Source organism: Oncorhynchus gorbuscha, linkage group LG10 (assembly GCF_021184085.1).
Source record: "Oncorhynchus gorbuscha isolate QuinsamMale2020 ecotype Even-year linkage group LG10, OgorEven_v1.0, whole genome shotgun sequence".
Classification (NCBI taxonomy): domain Eukaryota; kingdom Metazoa; phylum Chordata; class Actinopteri; order Salmoniformes; family Salmonidae; genus Oncorhynchus; species Oncorhynchus gorbuscha.
The window spans coordinates 27,822,131-27,845,472 of NC_060182.1; the positions used below are offsets into that span (position 1 = coordinate 27,822,131).

General features: G+C 44.5%; 1 protein-coding gene and 1 pseudogene across 1 annotated transcript; one reads left to right on the forward strand and one right to left on the reverse strand.

The window, feature by feature from the left end:
* The first annotated feature begins 13,862 nt into the window (after window positions 1-13,862).
* Window positions 13,863-14,965, forward strand: LOC124047020 (annotated as a pseudogene).
* Window positions 14,966-15,767: 802 nt separating this feature from the next.
* LOC124045074 (OTU domain-containing protein 3-like) lies at window positions 15,768-22,077 on the reverse strand. Its single transcript, XM_046364302.1, has 8 exons — window positions 21,944-22,077; window positions 20,986-21,294; window positions 18,290-18,438; window positions 18,039-18,151; window positions 17,509-17,631; window positions 17,260-17,389; window positions 16,760-16,950; window positions 15,768-16,529 (listed from the first exon to the last, which is right to left on the reverse strand). Exons 2-8 carry the CDS (start codon window positions 21,192-21,194, stop codon window positions 16,365-16,367), a joined length of 1,080 nt encoding a protein of 359 aa, XP_046220258.1. The 5' UTR covers window positions 21,195-21,294; window positions 21,944-22,077; the 3' UTR covers window positions 15,768-16,364.
* Window positions 22,078-23,342: the final 1,265 nt, after the last annotated feature.

A 23,342-nucleotide genomic window follows, 5' to 3' on the forward strand; every position in this document is an offset into this window, starting at 1 on the left:
CAGCCATTGGTGAAAACAGCGGGAGGGGCTTGGTGTGTGTGTGGTACTGGAGGAGGGCAATGAGGGCTTGGGGGTGTCCATAGCAGGGGAGAGCTGTCTGTCCAGGGGGAGGTGCAGATGCATGTGGCAAGGGGGACAGTGGGGCATGCGGGGGGCTTGGTGCAGGCTCTGGCTGGGTGTTGGTGGTCTGGTCGGGCCTGTGTGGAAAATACCAGCTCTGCCGTGAGGAAGGATCGGCAGAGTTGGTGAGACGGGGGATGATGGATGCTGACCACTGCTTCACCACGCCTCTCTGCGTGGAGACAGATAGATGGACGGATGGACGAAAAGACTGTTCGGAAAGAGGCCAGAGGCCAAAGCTGGTTAAAGATTACATTAGGGGTGATGGTCTGGCCTTACCTCCTCCAATATGCCTCTTAGAGTCTTCAGCTCCTCCCAGATCACATCATCAGAGGCTGACTGGGACAAGAATTCAGCACTGGCAGTTTATCCACACCATCCCATATCACTCCGGGAACCACCAATACCAACTTTTTTTTCAATAGAGATGAGTTACATACATCTTTATGTGCACTAACTAATATCATAGGCTAATTAATTTGGGGTTCAACACCTGAGGAAGTGGAAACTCAAAACACAAACTTTGTAGATCTCTAACTAAATATGCCACTGCTAGTAGCCATGTATTCATCCAACAGTAAATTGAATATTGCAGTTGTAGGCTACTACCCATGAGATCTTTAGGCCTATACCCTGGCAATGGCCAGGGCACATTTAACATGTTGCTCCATATCACAAAGCCATATCAAATATCTTGGTTGTAAAATGTTATACGATCAGAACGTATTTCTCTCAAGCGCATGGGGGAGATAGGACTGGCTCACTCATCACAGCAGCAGGCCCCATCGAGGGCAAAGGCACAGGGGCTGATACTTTCATTACAGGCATCATGTTTGACCAAATCATGGTTTTAGTCGTCTAAAAAACAGGACCTTTTGAATGAGGTGACAATGTAGAATATGCTCTTTTTACGTTTACAGACACCCTTTCTGTTTTTTACGATCCATGATCTTGGCTGTCTAGGAGCAGGTCTCTTTGCTGCTGCCGTGTTAGACTTTGCATGTGAGTTTGTGTGACCCCAGCCCACCCAACAAAAAAACATTCCAGCCCATCTGGCATTTGCTAGAACTGCCAGATGGCCAATAGGCCCCTGCATATCAGTCCTCCTCCCTCTTCCTGAATAGTGTTCACTCTCTCACACATGTCCTCCTGCCTCTTCTGCAGTGGCCATTCCACAGTCCCCTTCCATTTACAGATACTGGATATAACAGAATACATTGTTCTCCCTTTGGCTCTCCTCCTGAATCACGATCACACCATCCTACACCTCCGCCATGTATTTCTTCACAGCCTGGTCTCAGACTAGACGTAACACATGAAATGTAAATCCGGGACACTCAAATTAGTATGATATGGTTACATAAGACAGAAGGTTACTGAATGCAAAAATGAATGTAGGGTTGTTGGTCGGGGTGGATAGACGGACGTATGAAGCGAACATCTAGCAACCCAAAGGTTGCGTGTTCAAATCTCATCTCGCAAATTAGCAACTACTTAGCATGTTAGTTAACCCTTCCCCTAACCTTAACCCCTAACCATAAACACTAGCCTAGCTGGCATTAGCCATTTAGCTAACATTAACCACAACAAACTGAAATTCGTAACATATCATACACTTTGCAAATTCGTAACAAATTGTATGAATTGCAATTTGGAACATATCATGCAAATTGTACTTTGTAACATATCATATGAAATGGATGATGGACATACAGAAATGAATACATACCATACGAAATGTAACATATCATACTCATTTGAGTATACCAGATTTACATTTACAATGCTATGTTTACCCCTGAGACCAGGTTGTGCTGCATCTCTGTCTGAAAGACTTGGAAGACACATTTCAGTTGAATGCATTCAGTTGAACAACTGACATGGTATGCCCCTTTCTGTCTCCATCTGCAAGGCTTTCACTTTGGTTGTTGTTGCGACTCCATGCTGGAGAGTCCTGATCATCGCTGTCCATCATCCCCAGACTTTGCCACAGCTACACCATGTCCCAGGGGACCCTAGCAATCTGGTTGAGCTCTGCCATCTTCTGGTCAAACTCAGAAAGCTTCTGGTTCCTCTCCTGAGCAGGAGAAACATGTTTCAATATTCCAGAGGTGAATTTAGACAGATGTTGCAATATAGCTTTGCTGCGTAGCCTTGACATGTCCTCTCTAAAAAGGAAAACTATGCTTTTAGCTTGTGACCAGACTGCTTTGTCAATCAATCAATAAAATGTATTTATAAAGCCCTTCTTACATGAGCTGATGTCACAAAGTGCTGTACAGAAACTCAGCCTAAAACCCCAAACAGCAAGCAATGCAGGTGTAGAAGCATGGTGGCTAGGAAAAACTCCCTAGAAAGGCCAGAACCTAGGAAGAAACCTAGAGAAACCAGGCTATGAGGGGAGGACAGTCCTCTTCTGGCTGTGCCGGAAGATAGATCTGCATAGATTTCATGACTAGAAGCTCAAAAGATGAAAACGCAGTCATTTTTTTTTGTGTAAATTGAAATTTGCTATCATAAATGTTAGCAACACCTCCGCCTCTGCTCCGGGGATATGGTCACTAGTGTAACCAGGAGGAGATTTCTCATTTAACACAGTAAATTCATCAGGTTTAAGCCATGTTTCAGTCAGGCCAATCACATCAAGATTATGATCAGTGATTAGTTAATTGACTATAACTGCATTGGAAGTGAGGGATCTAACATCAAGTAGACCTATTTTGAGATATTGCAATCTCTTTCAATAATGACAGGAATGGAGGAGGTCTTTATTACAGTGAGATTGCTAAGAAGAACACCGCCATGTTAAGTTTGTGGAACTTACACGCCGACACTGGCAAGCTGTGGAGTGTCCTTTTTTTGGCCTCCTATCAAAACACACAAACTGACTCAACTACAGCCCAGTGCTAATAGCCTTGGATTATTTACCTGGTCTGAGAGAGCTACAGTTATGTCAATAGGATCAGCAGATCGAACCTTCAGGAGCCGTTGGGAATTAAAATCAAATCAAATTGTATTTTTCACATGCGCCGAATACAACAGGTGTAGTAGACCTTACAGTGAAATGCTAACATATCAGCCCTTAAGCAACTATGCAGTTTCAAGAAAATATCAACAAAAAAGGTAAGAGATAAGAAAAACAAATAATTAAAAGAGCAGCAGTAAATAACAATAGCGGGGCAACAGTTGAAGTCGGAAGTTTACATACACCTTAGCCAAATACATCTAAACTCAGTTTCACAATTCCTGACATTTAATCCTAGTAAAAATTCCCTGTTTTAGGTCAATTAGGATCACCACTTTATTTTAAGAATGTGAAATGTCAGAATAATAGTAGAGAGAATGATTTATTTCAGCTTTTATTTATTTCATCACATTTCCGGTGGGTCAGAAGTTGAATAATAAATAATAATAATATGCTATTTAGCAGACGCTTTTATCCAAAGCAACTTACAGTCATGTGTGCATACATTCTACGTATGGGTGGTCCCGGGGATTGAACCCACTACCCTGGCGTTACAAGCGTCATGCTCTACCAACTGAGCTACAGAAGGACCACAAGTTGACATACACTCAATTTGTAGCATTGCCTTTAAATTGTTCAACTTCGGTCAAATGTTTCGGGTAGCCTTCCATAAGCTTCCCACAATAAGTTGGGTGAATTTTGGCCCATTTCTCCTGACAGAGCTGGTGTAACTGAGTCAGGTTTGTAGACCTCCTTGCTCGCACACACTTTTTCAGTTCTGCCCACAAATGTTCTATAGGATTGAGGTCAGGGCTTTGTGATGGCCACTCCAATGCCTTGACTGTGTTGTCCTTAAGCCATTTTGCCACAACTTTGGAAGTGTGCTTGGGGTCATTGTTCATTTGGAAGACCCATTTGCGACCAAGCTTTAACTTCCTGACTGATGTCTTGAGGTGTTGCTTCAATATATCCACATCATTTTCCTTCCTCATGATGCCATCTATTTTGTGAAGTGCACCAGTCCCTCCTTCAGCAAAGCACCCCCACAACATGATGCTACCACCCCCATGCTTCACGGTTGGGATGGTATTCTTTGGCTTGCAAGCATCCCCTTTTATCCTCCAAACATAATGATGGTCATTATGGCAAAACAGGTCTATTTTTGTTTCATCAGACCAGGGGACATTTCTCCAACAAGTACAATATTTGTCCCCATGTGCAGTTGCAAACCGTTGTTTGTACAGGCATTTGGAAATTGCTCCCAAGGATGAACCAGACTTGTGGAGGTCTACAATTATTTTTTGGAAGGCTTGGCTGATTTCTTTTGATTTTCCCATGATGTCAAGCAAAGAGGCACTGAGTTTGAAGGTAGGCATTGAAATACATCCACAGGTACACCTCCAATTGACTCAAATTATGTCAATTAGCCTATCAGAAGCTTCTAAAGACATGACATAATTTTCAGGAATTTTCCAAGCTGTTTAAAGGCACAGTCAACTTAGTGTATGTAAACTTCTGACCCACTGGAATTGTGATACAGTGAATTATAAGTGAATTAATCTGTCTGTAAACAATTGTTGGAAAAATGACTTGTGTCATGCACAAAACTTGTTAACAAGAAATTTGTGGAGTGGTTAGAAATCTAGTTTTCATGACTCCAACTTAAGTGTATGTAAACTCCCGACGTCAACTGTATATACAGGGGGTACCAGTACAGAGTCAATGTGTCAATGTTTGGGGGCAACGGTGGAGGCAATTGAGGTAATTATGTACATGCAGGTAGGTTTTTTAAAAGTGGCAATGCATAGATAATAACAGAGAGTAGCAGCAGCTTGGGGGCGGGCAGTTTTTAGGGCCTTCCTCTGACACCGCATGGTATAGAGGTCCTGGATGGCAGGAAGCTTGGCCCCGGTGATGTACCGGGCCGTATGCACTACCCTCGGAGGCCAAGCAGTTGCCATACCAGGCAGTGATGCAACCAGACAGGATGCTCTCGATGGTGCAGCTGTAGAAACTTTTGAGGATCTGAGGACAATGCCAAGTCTTTTCAGTCTCCTGAGGGGGAATAGGTTTTGTCATGCCCTCTTCATGACTGTCTTGGTGTGCTTGGACCATGTTAGTTTGTTGGTGATGTGGACATCAAGGTACTTGAAGCTCTCAACCTGCTCCATGACAGCCCCGTCGATAAGAATGGGGGCGTGCTCGGTCCTTCTTTTCCTGTAGTCCACGATCATCTCCTTTGTCATGATCACGTTGAGGGAGAGGTTGTTGTCTTTGCATCACACGGTCAGGTCTCTGACCTCCTCCCTATAGGCGGTCTCATCATTGTCGGTGATCAGGCCTACCACTGTTGTGTCATCAGCAAACTTAATGATGGTGTTGGAGTCGTGCTTGGCCATGCAGTCATGAGTGAGCAGGGAGTACAGGAGGGAACTGAGCGCGCACCCCTGAGGGGCCCCTGTTTTGAGGATCAGCGTGGCGGATGTGTTGTTACCTACCTTTACCACCTGGGAGCGGCCCGTCAGGACGTCTAGGATCCATTTGCAGAGGGAGGTGTTTAGTCCCAGAGTACTTAGCTTAGTGATGAGCTTTGAGGGCGGCTAGATGTTCTTTACCGTTCGGCCATCAGATTTGCCACCAATGCTCCTTACAGGACACATCACTGTGCTCTATACTCCTCTGTAAACTGGTCATCTCTGTATACCCATCGCAAGACCCATTGGTTGATGCTTATTTATAAAAACCCTCTTAGGCCTCACTCCCCCCTATCTGAAATATCTACTGCAGCCCTCACCCTCCACATTCAACACCCGTTCTGCCAGTCACATTCTGTTAAAGGTCCCCAAAGCACACACATCCCTGGGTCGCTCGTCTTTTCAGTTCGCTGCAGCTAGCGACTGGAACGAGCTGTAACAAACACTCAAACTGGACAGTTTTATCTCAATCTCTTCATTCAAAGACTCAATCATGGAGACTTACTGACAGTGGCTGCTTTGCATGATGTATTGTTGTCTCTACCTTCTTGCCCTTTGTGCTGTTTGTGCCCAATAATGTTTGTACCATGTTTTGTGCTGCTACCATATTGTGTTGATACCATGTTGTTGTTATGTTGTGGTGATACCATGCTATGTTGTCATGTGTTGCTGCCTTGCTATGCTGTCTTAGGTCTCTCTTTATGTAGTGTTGTCAAAAATCCAATCAAACTTTATTTGCCACATGCCCCGAATACAACAAGTGTAGACTTTACAGTGAAATGCTTTCTTTACAAGCCCTTAACCAACAGTGCAGTTCAAGAAGAATAAAATATTTACCAAATAGGCTAAAATAAAAAGTAACAATAACGAGGCTATATACAGGGGGACCGGTACCGAGTCAATGTACAGGAGTACAGGCTAGTTGAGGGAATCTGTACATGTAGTTGGGAGCGAAGTGACTATGCATAGGTCATTTTCCAGTGGAGATTGTCATGTGTGTCATGTGTGTCATGTTTTGTCCTATATTTATTTTTAATCTCAGGCCCCCGTCGGAGGCCTTTTGATAGGCCATCATTGTAAAAAATATATATATTTGTTCTTTTTTTATTATTTTTTTTATTTCACCTTTATTTAACCAGGTAGGCTAGTTGAGAACAAGTTCTCATTTGCAACTGCGACCTGGCCAAAATAAAGCATAGCAGTGTGAACAGACAACACAGAGTTACACATGGAGTAAACAATTAACAAGTCAATAACACAGTAGGAAAAAAATGGGCAGTCTATATACAATGTGTGCAAAAGGCATGAGGAGGTAGGCGAATAATACAATTTTGCAGATTAACACTGGAGTGATAAATGATCAGATGGTCATGTACAGGTAGAGATATTGGTGTGCAAAAGAGCAGAAAAGTAAATAAATAAAAAAACAGTATAAAAGCAGTATGGGGATGAGGTAGGTGAAAATGGATGGGCTATTTATAGACTATGTACAGCTGCAGCGATCGGTTAGCTGCTCAGATAGCTGATGTTGGTGAGGGAGATAAAAGTCTCCAACTTCAGCGATTTTTGCAGTTCGTTCCAGTCACAGGCAGCAGAGTACTGGAACGAAAGGCGGCCAAATGAGGTGTTGGCTTTAGGGATGATCAGTGAGATACACCTGCTGGAGCGCGTGCTGCGGATGGGTGTTGCCATCGTGACCAGTGAACTGAGATAAGGCGGAGCTTTACCTAGCATGGACTTGTAGATGACCTGGAGCCAGTGGGTCTGGCGACGAATATGTAGTGAGGGCCAGCCGACTAGAGCATACAAGTCGCAGTGGTGGGTGGTATAAGGTGCTTTAGTGACAAAACGGATGGCACTGTGATAGACTGCATCCAGTTTGCTGAGTAGAGTGTTGGAAGCCATTTTGTAGATGACATCGCCGAAGTCGAGGATCGGTAGGATAGTCAGTTTTACTAGGGTAAGCTTGGCGGCATGAGTGAAGGAGGCATTGTTGCGGAATAGAAAGCCGACTCTTGATTTGATTTTCGATTGGAGATGTTTGATGTGAGTCTGGAAGGAGAGTTTGCAGTCTAGCCAGACACCTAGGTACTTATAGGTGTCCACATATTCAAGGTCGGAACCATCCAGGGTGGTGATGCTAGTCGGGCATGCGGGTGCAGGCAGCGATCAGTTGAAAAGCATGCAGTTGGAGGCCACGGAAGGAGTGCTGTATGGCATTGAAGCTCGTTTGGAGGTTAGATAGCACAGTGTCCAATGACGGGCCAAAAGTATATAGAATGGTGTCGTCTGCGTAGAGGTGGATCAGGGAATCGCCCGCAGCAAGAGCAACATCATTGATATATACAGAGAAAAGAGTCGGCCCGAGAATTGAACCCTGTGGCACCCCCACAGAGACTGCCAGAGGGCTGGACAGCATGCCCTCCGATTTGACACACTGAACTCTGTCTGCAAAGTAATTGGTGAACCAGGCAAGGCAGTCATCCTAAAAACCGAGGCTATTGAGTCTGCCGATAAGAATATGGTGATTGACAGAGTCGAAAGCCTTGGCGAGGTCGATGAAGACGGCTGCACAGTACTGTCTTTTATCGATGGCGGTTATGATATCGTTTAGTACCTTGAGTGTAGCTGAGGTGCACCCGTGACCGGCTCGGAAACCAGATTGCACAGCGGAGAAGGTACGGTGGGATTCGAGATGGTCAGTGACCTGTTTGTTGACTTGGCTTTCGATGACCTTAGATAGACAGGGCAGGATGGATATAGGTCTATAACAGTTTGGGTGCAGGGTGTCTCCCCCTTTGAAGAGGGGGATGACTGCGGTAGCTTTCCAATCCTTGGGGATCTCAGACGATATGAAAGAGCGGTTGAACAGGCTGGTAATAGGGGTTGCGACAATGGCAGCAGATAGTTTCAGAAATAGAGGGTCCAGATTGTCAAGCCCAGCTGATTTGTACGGGTCCAGGTTTTGCAGCTCTTTCAGAACATCTGCTATCTGGATTTGGGTAAAGGAGAACCTGGAGAGGCTTGGGCGAGGAGCTGCGGGGGGGCAGAGCTGTTGGCCGAGGTTGGAGTAGCCAGGCGGAAGGCATGGCCAGCCGTTGAGAAGTGCTTATTGAAGTTTTCGATAATCATGGATTTATCGGTGGAGACCGTGTTACCTAGCCTCAGTGCAGTGGGCAGCTGGGAGGAGGTGCTCTTGTTCTCCATGGACTTCAAAGTGTCCCAGAACTTTTTGGAGTTGGAGCTACAGGATGCAAACTTCTGCCTGAAGAAGCTGGCCTTAGCTTTCCTGACTGACTGCGTGTATTGGTTCCTGACTTCCCTGAACAGTTGCATATCACGGGGGCTATTCGATGCTATTGCAGTCCGCCACAGGATGTTTTTGTGCTGGTCGAGGGCAGTCAGGTCTGGAGTGAACCAAGGGCTGTATCTGTTCTTGGTTCTGCATTTTTTGAACGGAGCATGCTTATCTAAAATGGTGAGGAAGTTACTTTTAAAGAATGACCAGGCATCCTCAACTGACGGGATGAGGTCAATGTCCTTCCAGGATACCCGGGCCAGGTCGATTAGAAAGGCCTGCTCACAGAAGTGTTTTAGGGAGCGTTTGACAGTGATGAGGGGTGGTCGTTTGACTGCAGCTCCGTGGCAGATACAGGCAATGAGGCAGTGGTCGCTGAGATCCTGGTTGAAGACAGCGGAGGTGTATTTGGAGGGCCAGTTGGTCAGGATGACGTCTATGAGGGTGCCCTTGTTTACAGAGTTCTTAACTGACTTGCCTAGTTAAATAAAATTTTAAAATAAAATTTTAAAAATTAAAAAAAGGTTTTTTCCACTCTGGGAGGGGAACACCATGGAGTTGTCAACTTTGATGGAGCGGTCTTTGATCTGGCAGGCCTTCCTTGGGAGGAAGAGCATCTCCATCTTGTCGAGGTTGAGCTTGAGGTGGTGGAACGACATTCAAGCTGAGATATCTGCCAGACACGCAGAGATGCATGTTACCACCTGGATGTCAGAAGGGGGAAAGGAGAAAAGTAGTTGAGTGTCATCCGCATAGCAATGATAGGAGAGACCATGTGAGTATATAGCGGAGCCGAGTGACTTGGAGTATAGAGAGAAGAGGGCCTTGAACTGAACCCTGGAGGACACCAGTCGTGAGAGTACATGGTGCAAACACAGATCGTGCACATTTCCATTGCGCCAGAGTCCAATGCCGGCAAGCTTTACATCACTCCAGCTGAAGCTTGGCATTGCGCATTAGTGATTTTATGCTTGTGTGCGGCTATGGAAACCCATTTCATGAAGCTCCCGACGAACAGTTCTTGTGCTGACATTGCTTCCAGAAGAAGTTTGGAACTCGGTAGTGAGTGTTATAACTGAGGATAGATGATTTGTTTGTGCTTCAGCACTCGGCGGTCCCGTTTTGTGAGCTTGTGTGGCCTGCCACTTCGAGGCTAAGCCGTTGTTGCACATAGACATTTCCGTTTCACAATAACAGCACTTACTCATGCAGGTCAGAAATTTGATGAACTGACTTGTATGGAAAGGTGGCATCCTATGATGGTGCCATGTTGAAAGTCACTGAGCTCTTCAGTAAGGCCATTCTACTGTCAATGTTTGTCTATAGAGATTGCATGGCTGTGTGCTTGATTTTATATACCTGACAGCAACAGGTGTGGCTGAAATAGCCAAATACACAAATTTGAAGGGCTGTCCACATACTTTTGTATATATAGCGTAGGATGCAATCCAAGAGTGCGCAGAGCCTGAGACCCCCAGCCCTGAGAGGGTGAAGAGAAGGATCTGCTAGTTCACGGTGTCGAAGGCAGCGGGTAGATCTAGGAGGACGAGAACAGAGGAGAAAGAGCAGAGAGCTTCCGTGACACAGAAGAGCAGTCACAGTTGAGTGACCCGTCTTGAAGCCTGACTGATTTGGGTGAAGAATACTGTTCTGAGGGAGACAGAGAGAGTTGGTCAGAGGCCGCATGCTCAAGTGTTTTGGAAAGAAAAGGAAGGGATACCAGTCTGTAGTTTGATGTCAGAGGAGTCAAGTGTTGGTTTCTTGAGGGGAAGTGACTCCAGCCATTTTCATGTCAGAGGGGATGTAGCCAGTGGTCAGCGATGAGTTGCTGAAGGAAGTGAGGAATGGGAGAAGGTCCCCAAAGATGGTCTGGAGAGGGAGAAGGGGATGTGGTCGAGCGGGCAGATTGTTGTGCGGCCAGACCTCACGAGACGCAGGATTTCATTTGGAGAGAGAATGGGTCAAGGCGTAGGGTAGTTCTGTGTGAGTGGGACCAGTGAACTCAATAGGCTGAGTGAATGAGAAGCAGATGTCAACCTTCTTTTCAAAGTGGTTGACAAAGTTGTCCGCAGAGAGAGAGGGGAGGATTAAGGAGGGAGGAAAATAGTTTCCTAGGGTTAGAGGGAAGAGAGTAGTGTTGAAGAGCCAGAATCAGGAGACTGGAAAGAGAAGGATTTAGCAGAAGGGAGAGATGATAGGATAGGAGAGAGAGTAGTGAGAAAGAGAGGGAAGATTGTGACAGCACATTACCATCTGGATTTGGGGTTGAGTGGCTAGGGTTGGAGGAGAGGGAGGGAGGGAGGGAGGGAGGGAGGGAGGGAGGGAGGGAGGGAGGGAGGGAGGGAGGGGGAGGGAGGGAGGGAGGGAGGGAGGGAAACAAAGTAGTGATCAGAGACCTGGAGAGGGGGTATTGCCTGCCATGTGAGTGGGAGGGGACTGGTGAAGGGATAGGTCAAGAGGCAAGGAGGGGAAAGAGTTGGAAAGAAATTAATTGAAGGCAGACGTCAGGAGGTTGAAGTCACCAATTACGAAGAGCGGTGAGCCATCGTCAGGAAATGAGCTTATATTGAGGAACTCGAAGGGGATTTGGTGGTCCATAAATGACAACAACATTATGCTTGAGTGAACTAGTGACAGAATGGAATTCAAATGAGGAAAAGGACAGGTGAGAGAGGGTGTAAAAAGAAAATCTCCACTTAGGAGGAATGAGTAGCCCTGTGCCACCACCTCAACGACCAGATGCTCTCTGACTATGAGAGAAAACATAGTCAGGTGAAGAGAGAGCAGCTGGAGTAGCGGTGTTCTCTGGGGTGATTCATGTCTCCATCAGGGCCAAAAAGTCAAGGGACTGAAATGCAGCATAAGCTGACATGAGCGCTTTGTTCTTGACCGCAGATTGGCAGTTCCAATTGCTGCTGGAGACCTGGAATTCCACATGGGTTATGCGCGTAAGGCACACTAAATTACCAGGATTACAGCCAAGGGGTGTGGAGCATCTGTAAAGCCTACAGGGAAGGGAGCAAACTGGGATAGAAAACACAGTTGCCAAAGCTACAAAAGAGCAAAATGAGATGATCTATAAATAACTAGGTAGGATACTCAAGTGAGAGAGTAGTGTGGAGCCTTCCTCTCTTTCCTTCCTTGAATAACTCGTTAGAACGGTCTTTGCTTCGGCGACGGTCTTACTTTTGCAATCAGACGTCGCTTACAGCTGCCGCTGAGAAAACAGGAGACACTGAAGTATTAATACTAATTGCCTTGCAAAGGTGAATTGCTGATTGTGTAACAGTATAATTTTTAAACCGTCCCCTCGCCCATACCCGGGCACGAACCAGGGACCTTCTACACACATCAACAACAGTCACCCACGAAGCATCGTTACCCATCGCTCCACAAAAGCCAAGGCCCTTGCAGAGCAAGGGGAACTACTACTTCAAGGTCTCAGAGCAAGTGACGTAACCGATTGAAACGCTATTTAGAGCACACCACTAACTAAGCTAGCCGTTTCACATCCGTTACACTCACCCCCCTTTTGACCTTCCTCCTTTTTCCGCAGCAACCAGTAATCCGGGTCACGGCACCAATGTAACAGTATCATTTTTAAACCGTCCCCTCGCCCATACACGGGCGCGAATCAGGGACCTTCTGCACACATCAACAACAGTCACCCACGAAGCATCGTTACCCATCGCTCCACAAAAGCCGCGGCCCTTGCAGAGCAAGGGGAACTACTACTTCAAGGTCTCAGAGCAAGTGACGTAACCGATTGAAACGCTATTTAGCGCACACCGCTAACTAAGCTAGCCGTTTCACATCCGTTACAATTGCCTAGGAGAGGAGAAGCCACTCCCCCTCCAATACAGCCACTGATTACGAAAACACCAACAGTCACAAATTGCCCTGCCCCTTAATCCTGGTTGATGTGTCAACAATCATCTGCAATTAATAGCAGTCAGCAGTTCACACAGCAAGTAGGCTACTGGAAAGACAGGCAGCACTTAAAGTAGATGGCCCTAGCTAGCAAAAAGACAGTACTAGACAACAACAGTTGAAGACCAAAATTATACTTACCACTCCTGTAGGTACAGTATCATGATAATGAGAAACTGACTAAACTGCTCTTATTTGCTTACATAGAATTGATGTATTTCACGATGACATGTGTTCTATCTATTAAGTTGTTTTAATAATTTGCTAGCTGGTCAATTGCAGACTGGCAAGCCAGTATACATTTGTTTAAAGATAATTTGATTTATGCAAGTGAAAATTCATGACAATAATGAAAATACAGTAGGCCTATAGCCTAACAAAATCATTCACCTCAGAGCCTAAAACTTTTGATACATTTATGCTTCTCACACACGTTGCTCTCAAGACCTACATGCCACTAATCTTAACATCTGTCCATCGTGAAGAGGTACTCGCCACCTTCCAGATTCAGAAAATAATTGGAGTGTATTAACCTCAATCCATAATAATCCATAATGGAGATTTTATAAATGCAACTTTTGTTTGCAGTGTGGACCAACTGATGTCATACTATGTCATACTATGCCTCTCTCTCCAGATGAAATCTCGCGTCTAGTGACGGCCGGCCGCCCAACAACCTGCCCGCTTGACCCTATCCCCTCCTCTCTTCTCCAGACCATTTCCGGAGACCTTCTCCTTTACCTCACCTCGCTCATCAACTCATCCCTGACCGCTGGCTACGTCCCTTCCGTCTTCAAGAGAGCGAGAGTTGCACCCCTTCTGAAAAAACCTACACTCGATCCCTCCGATGTCAACAATTACAGACCAGTATCCCTTCTTTCTTTTCTCTCCAAAAGAACGTGCCGTCCTTGGCCAGCTCTCCCGCTATCTCTCTCTGAATGACCTTCTTGATCCAAATCAGTCAGGTTTCAAGACTAGTCATTCAACTGAGACTACTCTCCTCTGTATCACGGAGGCGCTCCGCACTGCTAAAGCTAACTCTCTCTCCTCTGCTCTCATCCTTCTAGATCTATCGGCTGCCTTCGATACTGTGAACCATCAGATCCTCCTCTCCACCCTCTCCGAGTTGGGCATCTCCGGCACGGCCCACGCTTGGATTGCGTCCTACCTGACAGGTCGCTCCTACCAGGTGGCGTGGCGAGAATCTGTCTCCTCACCACGCGCTCTCACCACTGGTGTCCCCCAGGGCTCTGTTCTAGGCCCTCTCCTATTCTCGCTATACACCAAGTCACTTGGCTCTGTCATAACCTCACATGGTCTCTCCTATCATTGCTATGCAGACGACACACAATTAATCTTCTCCTTTCCCCCTTCTGATGACCAGGTGGCGAATCGCATCTCTGCATGTCTGGCAGACATATCAGTGTGGATGACGGATCACCACCTCAAGCTGAACCTCGGCAAGACGGAGCTGCTCTTCCTCCCGGGGAAGGACTGCCCGTTCCATGATCTCGCCATCACGGTTGACAACTCCATTGTGTCCTCATCCCAGAGCGCTAAGAACCTTGGCGTGATCCTGGACAACACCCTGTCGTTCTCAACCAACATCAAGGCGGTGGCCCGTTCCTGTAGGTTCATGCTCTACAACATCCGCAGAGTACGACCCTGCCTCACACAGGAAGCGGCGCAGGTCCTAATCCAGGCACTTGTCATCTCCCGTCTGGATTACTGCAACTCGCTGTTGGCTGGGCTCCCTGCCTGTGCCATTAAACCCTTCAACTCATCCAGAACGCCGCAGCCCGTCTGGTGTTCAACCTTCCCAAGTTCTCTCACGTCACCCCGCTCCTCCGTTCTCTCCACTGGCTTCCAGTTGAAGCTCGCATCCGCTACAAGACCATGGTGCTTGCCTACGGAGCTGTGAGGGGAACGGCACCTCAGTACCTCCAGGCTCTGATCAGGCCCTACACCCAAACAAGGGCACTGCGTTCATCCACCTCTGGCCTGCTCACCTCCCTACCACTGAGGAAGTACAGCTCCCGCTCAGCCCAGTCAAAACTGTTCGCTGCTCTGGCCCCCCAATGGTGGAACAAACTCCCTCACGACGCCAGGACAGCGGAGTCAATCACCACCTTCCGGAGACACCTGAAACCCCACCTCTTTAAGGAATACCTAGGATAGGATAAGTAATCCCTCTCACCCCCCTTTAAGATTTAGATGCACTATTGTAAAGTGACTGTTCCACTGGATGTCATAAGGTGAATGCACCAATCTGTAAGTCGCTCTGGATAAGAGCGTCTGCTAAATGACTTAAATGTAATGTAATGTAAATGTAATGTCATATATGTACCATCACACTACATAGAAAAGGAGAGGAGTCAGTCAGCATCCTGAACATTGATACTGCTCCTATCTACATTATCCACTGTGAAATGATCAATCAGTTTTAAAAACACTTGCAATGATGAGTATTGGCCAAATGTTGCCCAAAATATCAGATAAAATTACATTGCAGCCAACAACAATATACACTCTTGTATAATCTATTGAGAACATCTATTGATTCAGTGATATGTAACTTTTTGTGTGATACAAGCAAATTCACAATGAAATTTAAGTTTTAGAGCTGTCATTCTCATTGAAAGCAATCAAAGAAGCGCTACATCTGTTCTATGTGCACTATTTATATGCTTCCCGGTCTGAAGTTTTGTTTTTGCATACTTCCATTTTGTACAGCAGCTTCAAACAGCTTGAAAATACAATATTTTTGGTTATGGAAAAGATATTTCATAGCGGTTTAGATGATACAATGATTCTCTACAAAAAACTTCTCTACATTAAACTGAAATTACGCAAACTATTAGAATTTTTGCAAAAGGGAAATGGTGGAATTGATTTCTGCATAGTGCATCTTTAATCAAATCAAAAACAAACACCACAACCATTTAAAGACAAAATATATAAAAAATATGAATAAATCAAATACTGTACATTTTTTCATTTATTGCCTCATTACATATCATACCAGACAGGGTGCATCACAATCATTCATCAGCAAATCTCCCAACTGAATAATTTCTTTAAGCTTGATTAATAATACTGTAACTGCCATTAACCAGATAAAATATCAATTATTCACATACTGTATCAACTACATCATTTCAGTATCATTCACAAAACATTTCATTCTGTTTACAATGATGATGTCTCTTCCCGTTCCTTTCTTCTTTGGCTGGAATCAGAGAAATTCAACTCAAAGCAAAAGAAAAGAGGAGCCCAAGATGTACTGCATGATCGTAGTGAAAAGCAGCCCTCATTCACCAGCATATAAAGAGTCTAGACAGTGTGTCTCTAAAAGAGGAAACTATGTACACCATCTTGGGTCACTATCAAACACCCTCATAATCAACCACAACCCCTAACACATTCACACACAACCTATCGCAGGCACCATACAATTGCAAAGAAACTAAACGGTTTATGTAAGTCATCCGATGTGATTGAGATTGAAATTGATTCTGTGAGCAAAACATTGTAATCAGCCACCCGGTATAGCTTTATTTGGCCATGCTCTGTCTGTCTATATACTAAGTGTATTTAGAGCTGGCACTAGAGTGACAGGCTCTGAGAGGTTCTGGTTTTGGTCAGGTGTTCCTTTGCTTTGAAGAACCTTCTGTCGATGTCTTTCCTCCTGTCGCTTTTTCTTTTCCAAGCGCTGCTGCTCTTTCCTCTGCTTGTTTGAAGCCTGAGAGGTGTAAAAAAAAACAGGAGTCAAGATGAAAAGGAGGGACTTAAGTCCATTCTCAATTGAATAGAGAAATGCAGGTCAATTTAATTTGGAACTTGAATTGAAAGTCACAGACTCAGAATACTTATTCAGAATTGGAATTTGAGTGGAGAGTCATGGTGTAGTGGTTCCTTACTTTCTGAATAAAATGTGTTAAAACACCTTAAAAATATTTATTTAACAATTACCTTGGATGTGTGTATGTTGCCTCCATCTGGTGGTGCTTTGTGCTCACTGCACTCTGTCGCTGCCTGTCTACACGCTGAGCATGAACCAGAGGCACACTGGCCGTGACACACTTGGACAGCTAGCTCAGAATCCACCAGCCACTCAGCGTTGATGGTGGCGGCACTCAGCTGAAATAGATTCTCCTCTTCACCTGAGAGACATGGCACACAATACACATGGGGTCAGTTGCAGTGAATCTCCTGCATCAGATGTTCCTGTTGATCATTATCAAATGGTTTTTGGATGGTAGCTCCCTCTAAAAGATGTAAATCCCCAAAATAGTCAATAAACATCAGTTGTATTTACTAGCAATGTTTATTATACACGGTAGGTGTAGACTGCAGATGAATGAAAGTTTTATATGAGTTGGGGTTAGAAAAGGACCTAAAACCTGCCCAAAACAGCTAGTAGACACTGATAATCACACTGCACCGGGGGAGAAGACAGGGGGGCCACTCACAGTTTGGGCCCCTGTTCTTCAGGGAACTTAGGATCACATTGTCCTCCTCGGAGGGGGTGGGCGAGGGGGCTTTCCGTCTGTCCCTCTGGCCGTCACCAAACTCACGCTGCCCACTCGAATTATGAAGATTCTGAAACGACACAAGAGAGGTGTAGGGGGAATAAGGAACATTTTATGAATAAGACGAAGCCAATAAAATATTGAAATATTTGGGAGTGTGTTTTTAAATGAACAGCTTTTTTCCCGTACCTCTAAACGCAGCTGAGCAGGGCTCTCAGAGTTGTCACCGATTGGTCGTACACTGTCGTAATGGTCTCCATAGCGATAGGCAATGTGTAGCTCTCGGCCAACCAGCTTCTCAGAGCCATTTATCTGAATTGAGAAAACATTATGAGTAGGGCTTATCAATAGTGGTATTTCATAGGGTCTGTTACAATAGAAGAGGACTTCGGCTTAAAATACAGTACAGTGTGCTACAACGTGGTCTAGTGGTAGGACCACATATACCACCTGGCAACAGGGATTCACGCCTCTCCTCCCCAACTTTATAAACTATGCCGTTTTATTTATTTTTTACTACATCCCCATCCACTTTCCCATTCTTTCATTTAAATAAAAATGTAAAACATTTTTGGTGATTCCAATCTCCTTTAAAAACAGATACATAAAATAAGTGTGAATTTCCCCTATTGTGCACTACTTTAGCTTTTATACAGCTATGCGTCTCTTGACAAAAGTAGAAAACTATATGGGTAATAGGGTGTCACTGAGCTTCCTACCTCCCACAGTGGGGTGTTGAGCTGGTGAATGACCACCTTGAGCTGTTGACTACGGGCGAACGCCACGATGGCATCATTGCCAGCAAACGTACCAGGCTGGGAGAGGTTTGACACTGAGAGGAAGAAAACAAAGAGAAATATTAGTGACAAGATCTTTAGAGACACACTCGCCAGGATGACTGGCATACCATCAAACACTTGGGCATCCCACAACATTTTCACATGGAAATAGCATTTGGTTTCTATCTTACAATGCTGGGCGAAGGGCACATCATCCTCCACAAAGGGCTCAAAGTCCTGCCGGTGTGCCATCATGTACTGCACAGTCTCCTGACGCAGGCGCAGGTGTCCTCGAGAGTGTCCCTCCAATTGGTCACCCAGAGCCCGGAACAGGCAGTTACTATAGAATAGACACACAGTATTAGTTGCATTCCAGGCAGACTACATTTTAGAAGAGGACTTCTAGAAGTCCTCTTCTAGTCAGCTGGCCCTCGCTACATTTTCGTCGCCAGACCCACTGGCTCCAGGTCATCTACAAGTCCATGCTAGGTAAAGCTCCGCCTTATCTCAGTTAATTGGTCACGATGGCAACACCCATCCGTAGCATGCGCTCCAGCAGGTGTATCTTACTGATCATCCCTAAAGCCAACACCTCATTTGGCCGCCTTTCGTTCCAGTACTCTGCTGCCTGTGACTGGAACGAATTGCAAAAATCGCTGAAGTTGGAGACTTTTATCTCCCTCACCAACTTCAAACATCAGCTATCTGAGCAGCTAACCGATCGCTGCAGCTGTACATAGTCTATTGGTAAATAGCCCAGCCATTTTCACCTACCTCATCCCCATACTGTTTTTATTTATTTACTTTTCTGCTCTTTTGCACACCAGTATCTCTACCTGTACATGACCATCTGAACATTTATCACTCCAGTGTTAATCTGCAAAATTGTAATTATTCGCCTACCTCCTCATGCCTTTTGCACACATTGTATATAGACTCCCCTTTTTTTCTACTGTGTTATTGACTTGTTAATTGTTTACCGCATGTGTAACTCTGTGTTGTCTGTTCACACTGCTATGCTTTATATTGGCCAGGTCGCAGTTGCAAATGAGAACTTGTTCTCAACTAGCCTACCTGGTTAAATAAAGGTGAAATAAAAAATTATAAAAAATAAAAAATAAAAGAAGATGTGGCATTGCATCAACCAATGATTGTGTGCCATGTCATAGATTACTCAGTCTGGCATCAGATTGCTAGATCATATAATACAGTGGGGCAAAATAGTATTTAGTCAGCCACCAATTGTGCAAGTTCTCCCACTTAAAAAGATGAGAGAGGCCTGTAATTTTCATCAGAGGTACACTTCAATTATGACAGACAAAATTAGAAAGAAAAAAATCCAGAAAATCACATTGTAGGATTTTTAATGAATTTATTTGCAAATTATGGTGGAAAATAAGTATTTGGTCACCTAAAAACAAGCAAGATTTCTGGCTCTCACAGACTTGTAACTTCTTCTATAAGAGGCTCCTCTGTCCTCCACTCGTTACCTGTATTAATGGCACCTGTTTGAACTTGTTATCAGTATAAAAGACACCTGTCCACAACCTCAAACAGTCACACTCCAAACTCTACTATGGCCAAGACCAAAGAGCTGTCAAAGGACACCAGAAACAAAATTGTAGACCTGCACCAGGCTGGGAAGACTGAATATGCAATAGGTAAGCAGCTTGGTTTGAAGAAATCAACTGTGGGAGCAATTATTAGGAAATGGAAGACATACAAGACCACTGATAATCTCCCTCGATCTGGGGCTTCACGCAAGATCTCACCCGTTGGGATCAAAATGATCTCAAGACCGGTGAGCAAAATTCCCAGAACCACACGGGGGGACCTAGTGAATGACCTGCAGAGAGCTGGGCCCAAAGTAACAAAGCCTACCATCAGTAACACACTACGCCGCCAGGGACTCAAATCCTGCATTGCCAGACGTGTCCCCCTGCTTAAGCCAGTACATGTCCAGGCCCATCTGAAGTTTGCTAGAGAGCATTTGGATGATCCAGAAGAAGATTGGGAGAATGTCATATGGTCAGATGAAACCAAAATCTAACTTTTTGGTAAACTCAACTCGTCGTGTTTCGAGGACAAAGAATGCTGAGTTGCATCCAAAGAACACCATACCTACTGTGAAGCATGGGGGTGGAAACATCATGCTTTGGGGCTGTTTTTCTGCAAAGGGACCAGGAAGACTGATAAAGGAAAGAATGAATGGTGCCATGTATCATGAGATTTTGAGTGAAAACCTCCTTCCAGCAGCAAGGGCATTGAAGATGAAACGTGGCTGGGTCTTTCAGCATGACAATGATCCCAAACACACCGCGAATGGCTTCATAAGAAGCATTTCAAGTTCCTGGAGTGGCCTAGCCAGTCTCCAGATCTCAACCCCATAGAAAATCTTTGGATGGAGTTGAAAGTCCGTGTTGCCCAGCAACAGCCCCAAAACATCACTGCTCTAGAGGATATCTGCATGGAGGAATGGGCCAAAATACCAGCAACAGTGTGTGAAAACCTTGTGAAGACTTAAAGAAAATGTTTGACCTCTGCCATTGCCAACAAAGGGTATATAACAAAGTATTGAGACAAGCTTTTGTTATTGACCAGATACTTATTTTCCACCATGATTTGCAAATAAATTCATTAAAAATCCTACAATGTGATTTTAGGGATTTTTTTCCCCCTCATTTTGTCTGTCATAGTTGAAGTGTACCGATGATGAAAATTACAGGCCTCATCTTTTTAAGTGGGAGAACTTGCACAATTGGTGGCTGTCTAAATACCATTTTGCCCCACTGTATGTGGTTAGCTGATATAATAAATACCTATTCAGGCATTTATAGGTCTGCCAGGTGTCTGCAATGTAGTCAGACCTTCTCTCTCTGAATCTTACCCATCTCCAGGCACCTCTCTCAGTTTGAGCCCCAGCGCTTGGAGCTGGTTGGAGAAGCTGACAAACTCCTCTCCCTCGTCCCCGTCCTGGGGCCGGTTCTTGCGGTCCTTGGCGATTGCCCTGCGAGTGACCCGCTCATCCCGCTTTCGCTCTGCATCACACTTTCTGTTGCTGCCACGCAGTGGCTTTCCTGTCTGCTTCCTAGACATGGCTGCCCTGACTACAGACACAGATCTCTACAGATGCAAGTAGATCTCTGTCCGTCACTCACTGGCAAATGTATTGGGTTACTTCCACACAGGTGGAATCCTGTGTTTCAGAAAGAAGAGGGAAAGAATAGAGATGAGGAGAGTTTGAATGTTACTTAGATGAGCTACACGTGACAACTTAGTTACTTCCACATTTCACTGACACGGATTGGTACAGTAGCCAGCTACAAAAAAATATGGTTAGGATTAGCTAGTTGTTACACAGTCCGTTTAGTCAGTTGATATACGTGGCACAGCACGCACTTGCAACTCTACATGGGTTAGCTAATTATCTACAATGTGATAAGGATAACCAAAGATATCTACTGACCAGTTGTATTAGCGTGGTGTCTAATGCCGTAGCTGTCATGCTAGCTAGCTGGTAGATCTGGCATCCTGAATAACAGCAACAGCTGATAGGGTTTGATTTCGACTAGCTAGAGATAGCCTACTGTACTGGCCAGGTTTGACGTAAGCTAGCTAGCTAATTATATCGGATAAGTAACTAGTTAACTAGCAACTGTTATGCTAGCTGAATATGACTGCTAGTTAGGTTAGCCGACTACTTAGCTAGTTAGCTAACTTTAACGTTAGGTAGTTTACAAAAGTCAGCGGTTAATGCTAATAGCGTTCTCATTGATTTGGAGTTAAACACAACAGTGATTAAATGTCAAGCAACCAGAATATAAGGAACATAACAAGTTACTCACATTCTACAGGGTGCATCCAATGATACGCAAACCACGTCCTATACGGCAGTACGTTCCTTTTTAAAAAACTAAATAAGATCTGGCTCATGAGTTTGTTTACAATTCATGTTTAGCACTTCCGGGACTCGTCGTAAGAGTACGGAAGCCTGAGAGCATCAGACTTTATACATTACCGTCCGAATGTATAACTGTCAACGAAATACAATACATACCCTTTTATTAAAAATCCTATCAATTTGTAAAACGTTTAGCTCACCTTAAAACCCCTACTTTCAACTGTTTTGAGAAATGTTCATTACTTGAATTTCACTAAGCAAGAATGGTGTTGCTAATGTTGGGAAAAATAGGGGACAAAGTAGGGCATTTTTACATGGAAGGATGACCACTGTATAGGCCTAATTCACTATCTTTACGACATTTACATAATAGTCATTGTGCAGACTAGGCCTACTTATTAAAGTTGGTTATGGTAAAGTTCAGAATAAGCTTTCTATGCTATAACAAAGTGTTGCATGTCTATCAACTGAGATATGAAAACAGCTGGCACATGGCGATCAACAGTTATCAAGTTAACAAGCTCTGAATTATGTTAATGTCTGAAATCTGCGTCTTTCAGTGTATGACTCAAGATAAAGTGGGAGGGTGTGTTATGTGTTGTAAAGGGAAAAGACTGCACTTTATTATCACTCTCTTTTCTCCTCTCCTCCATTCTCCTCTTAAAAATCGGTTATATTTTGAAACACCACAATGCAGGCCCTCTTCTCCAATTCGCTCCTCCTTATGACAGAATGCAGTTGGAAAGAGTTGTGTGGAGGAGGAGTGGGTTGAGGAGGACAGAGAGTGTTTGCTATGTAGAATTATATCAGACAGTGTCAAAGAAGTCGCCTCAGGGCCTAAAAATGCATCAGCAGGCATTGAAAGGAAATAAGAATATATAGATCACAAAAACAAGAAAACACAGTCAAGTAAATACCTTCCCAGTTGTAATAACGATTTACATTAGAAACTACAACGATGTGTTCTGGTTTACATGGTACGGATGTATTTGCTTGTATTTGTTTATGCACTGACATCTTGTACATAAAACAGCTATCTGCTTTGTTTAAATTCCCATATGAAGGGACGTCCTATACCTGCTCTACTCATTACCTTAGTCTTATATGAGGAGGTAAGGATCAACAACAAGGTTAACATGATGCCCCTTTGACTAAGTGTAGCCTACATAGTTTATTGTTAATCTACAACTCTCATCTCAACAAATAGTGTAGATTACTGAAGTACATTCATTCTAGTACATACAGTCTGAACACACTTTACAGAGAAGTATAATTTATAAATAAAAATAACACCTGCTCTTTACATAGACTGACATGGTAAATCCAGGTGAAAGCTGTGATCA

Coding starts and splice junctions, on each gene's coding strand:
- LOC124045074 (XM_046364302.1), bottom strand. CDS start 21,194: ATGTCTAGGAAGCAGACAGGAAAGCCACTGCGTGGCAGCAACAGAAAG. Junction 18,152..18,289: donor TGTGCCCTTCGCCCAGCATT/GTAAGATAGAAA, acceptor TCTTCCTCTCAG/TGTCAAACCTCTCCCAGCCT. Junction 17,390..17,508: donor CTGCTCAGCTGCGTTTAGAG/GTACGGGAAAAA, acceptor GTGTCGTTTCAG/AATCTTCATAATTCGAGTGG.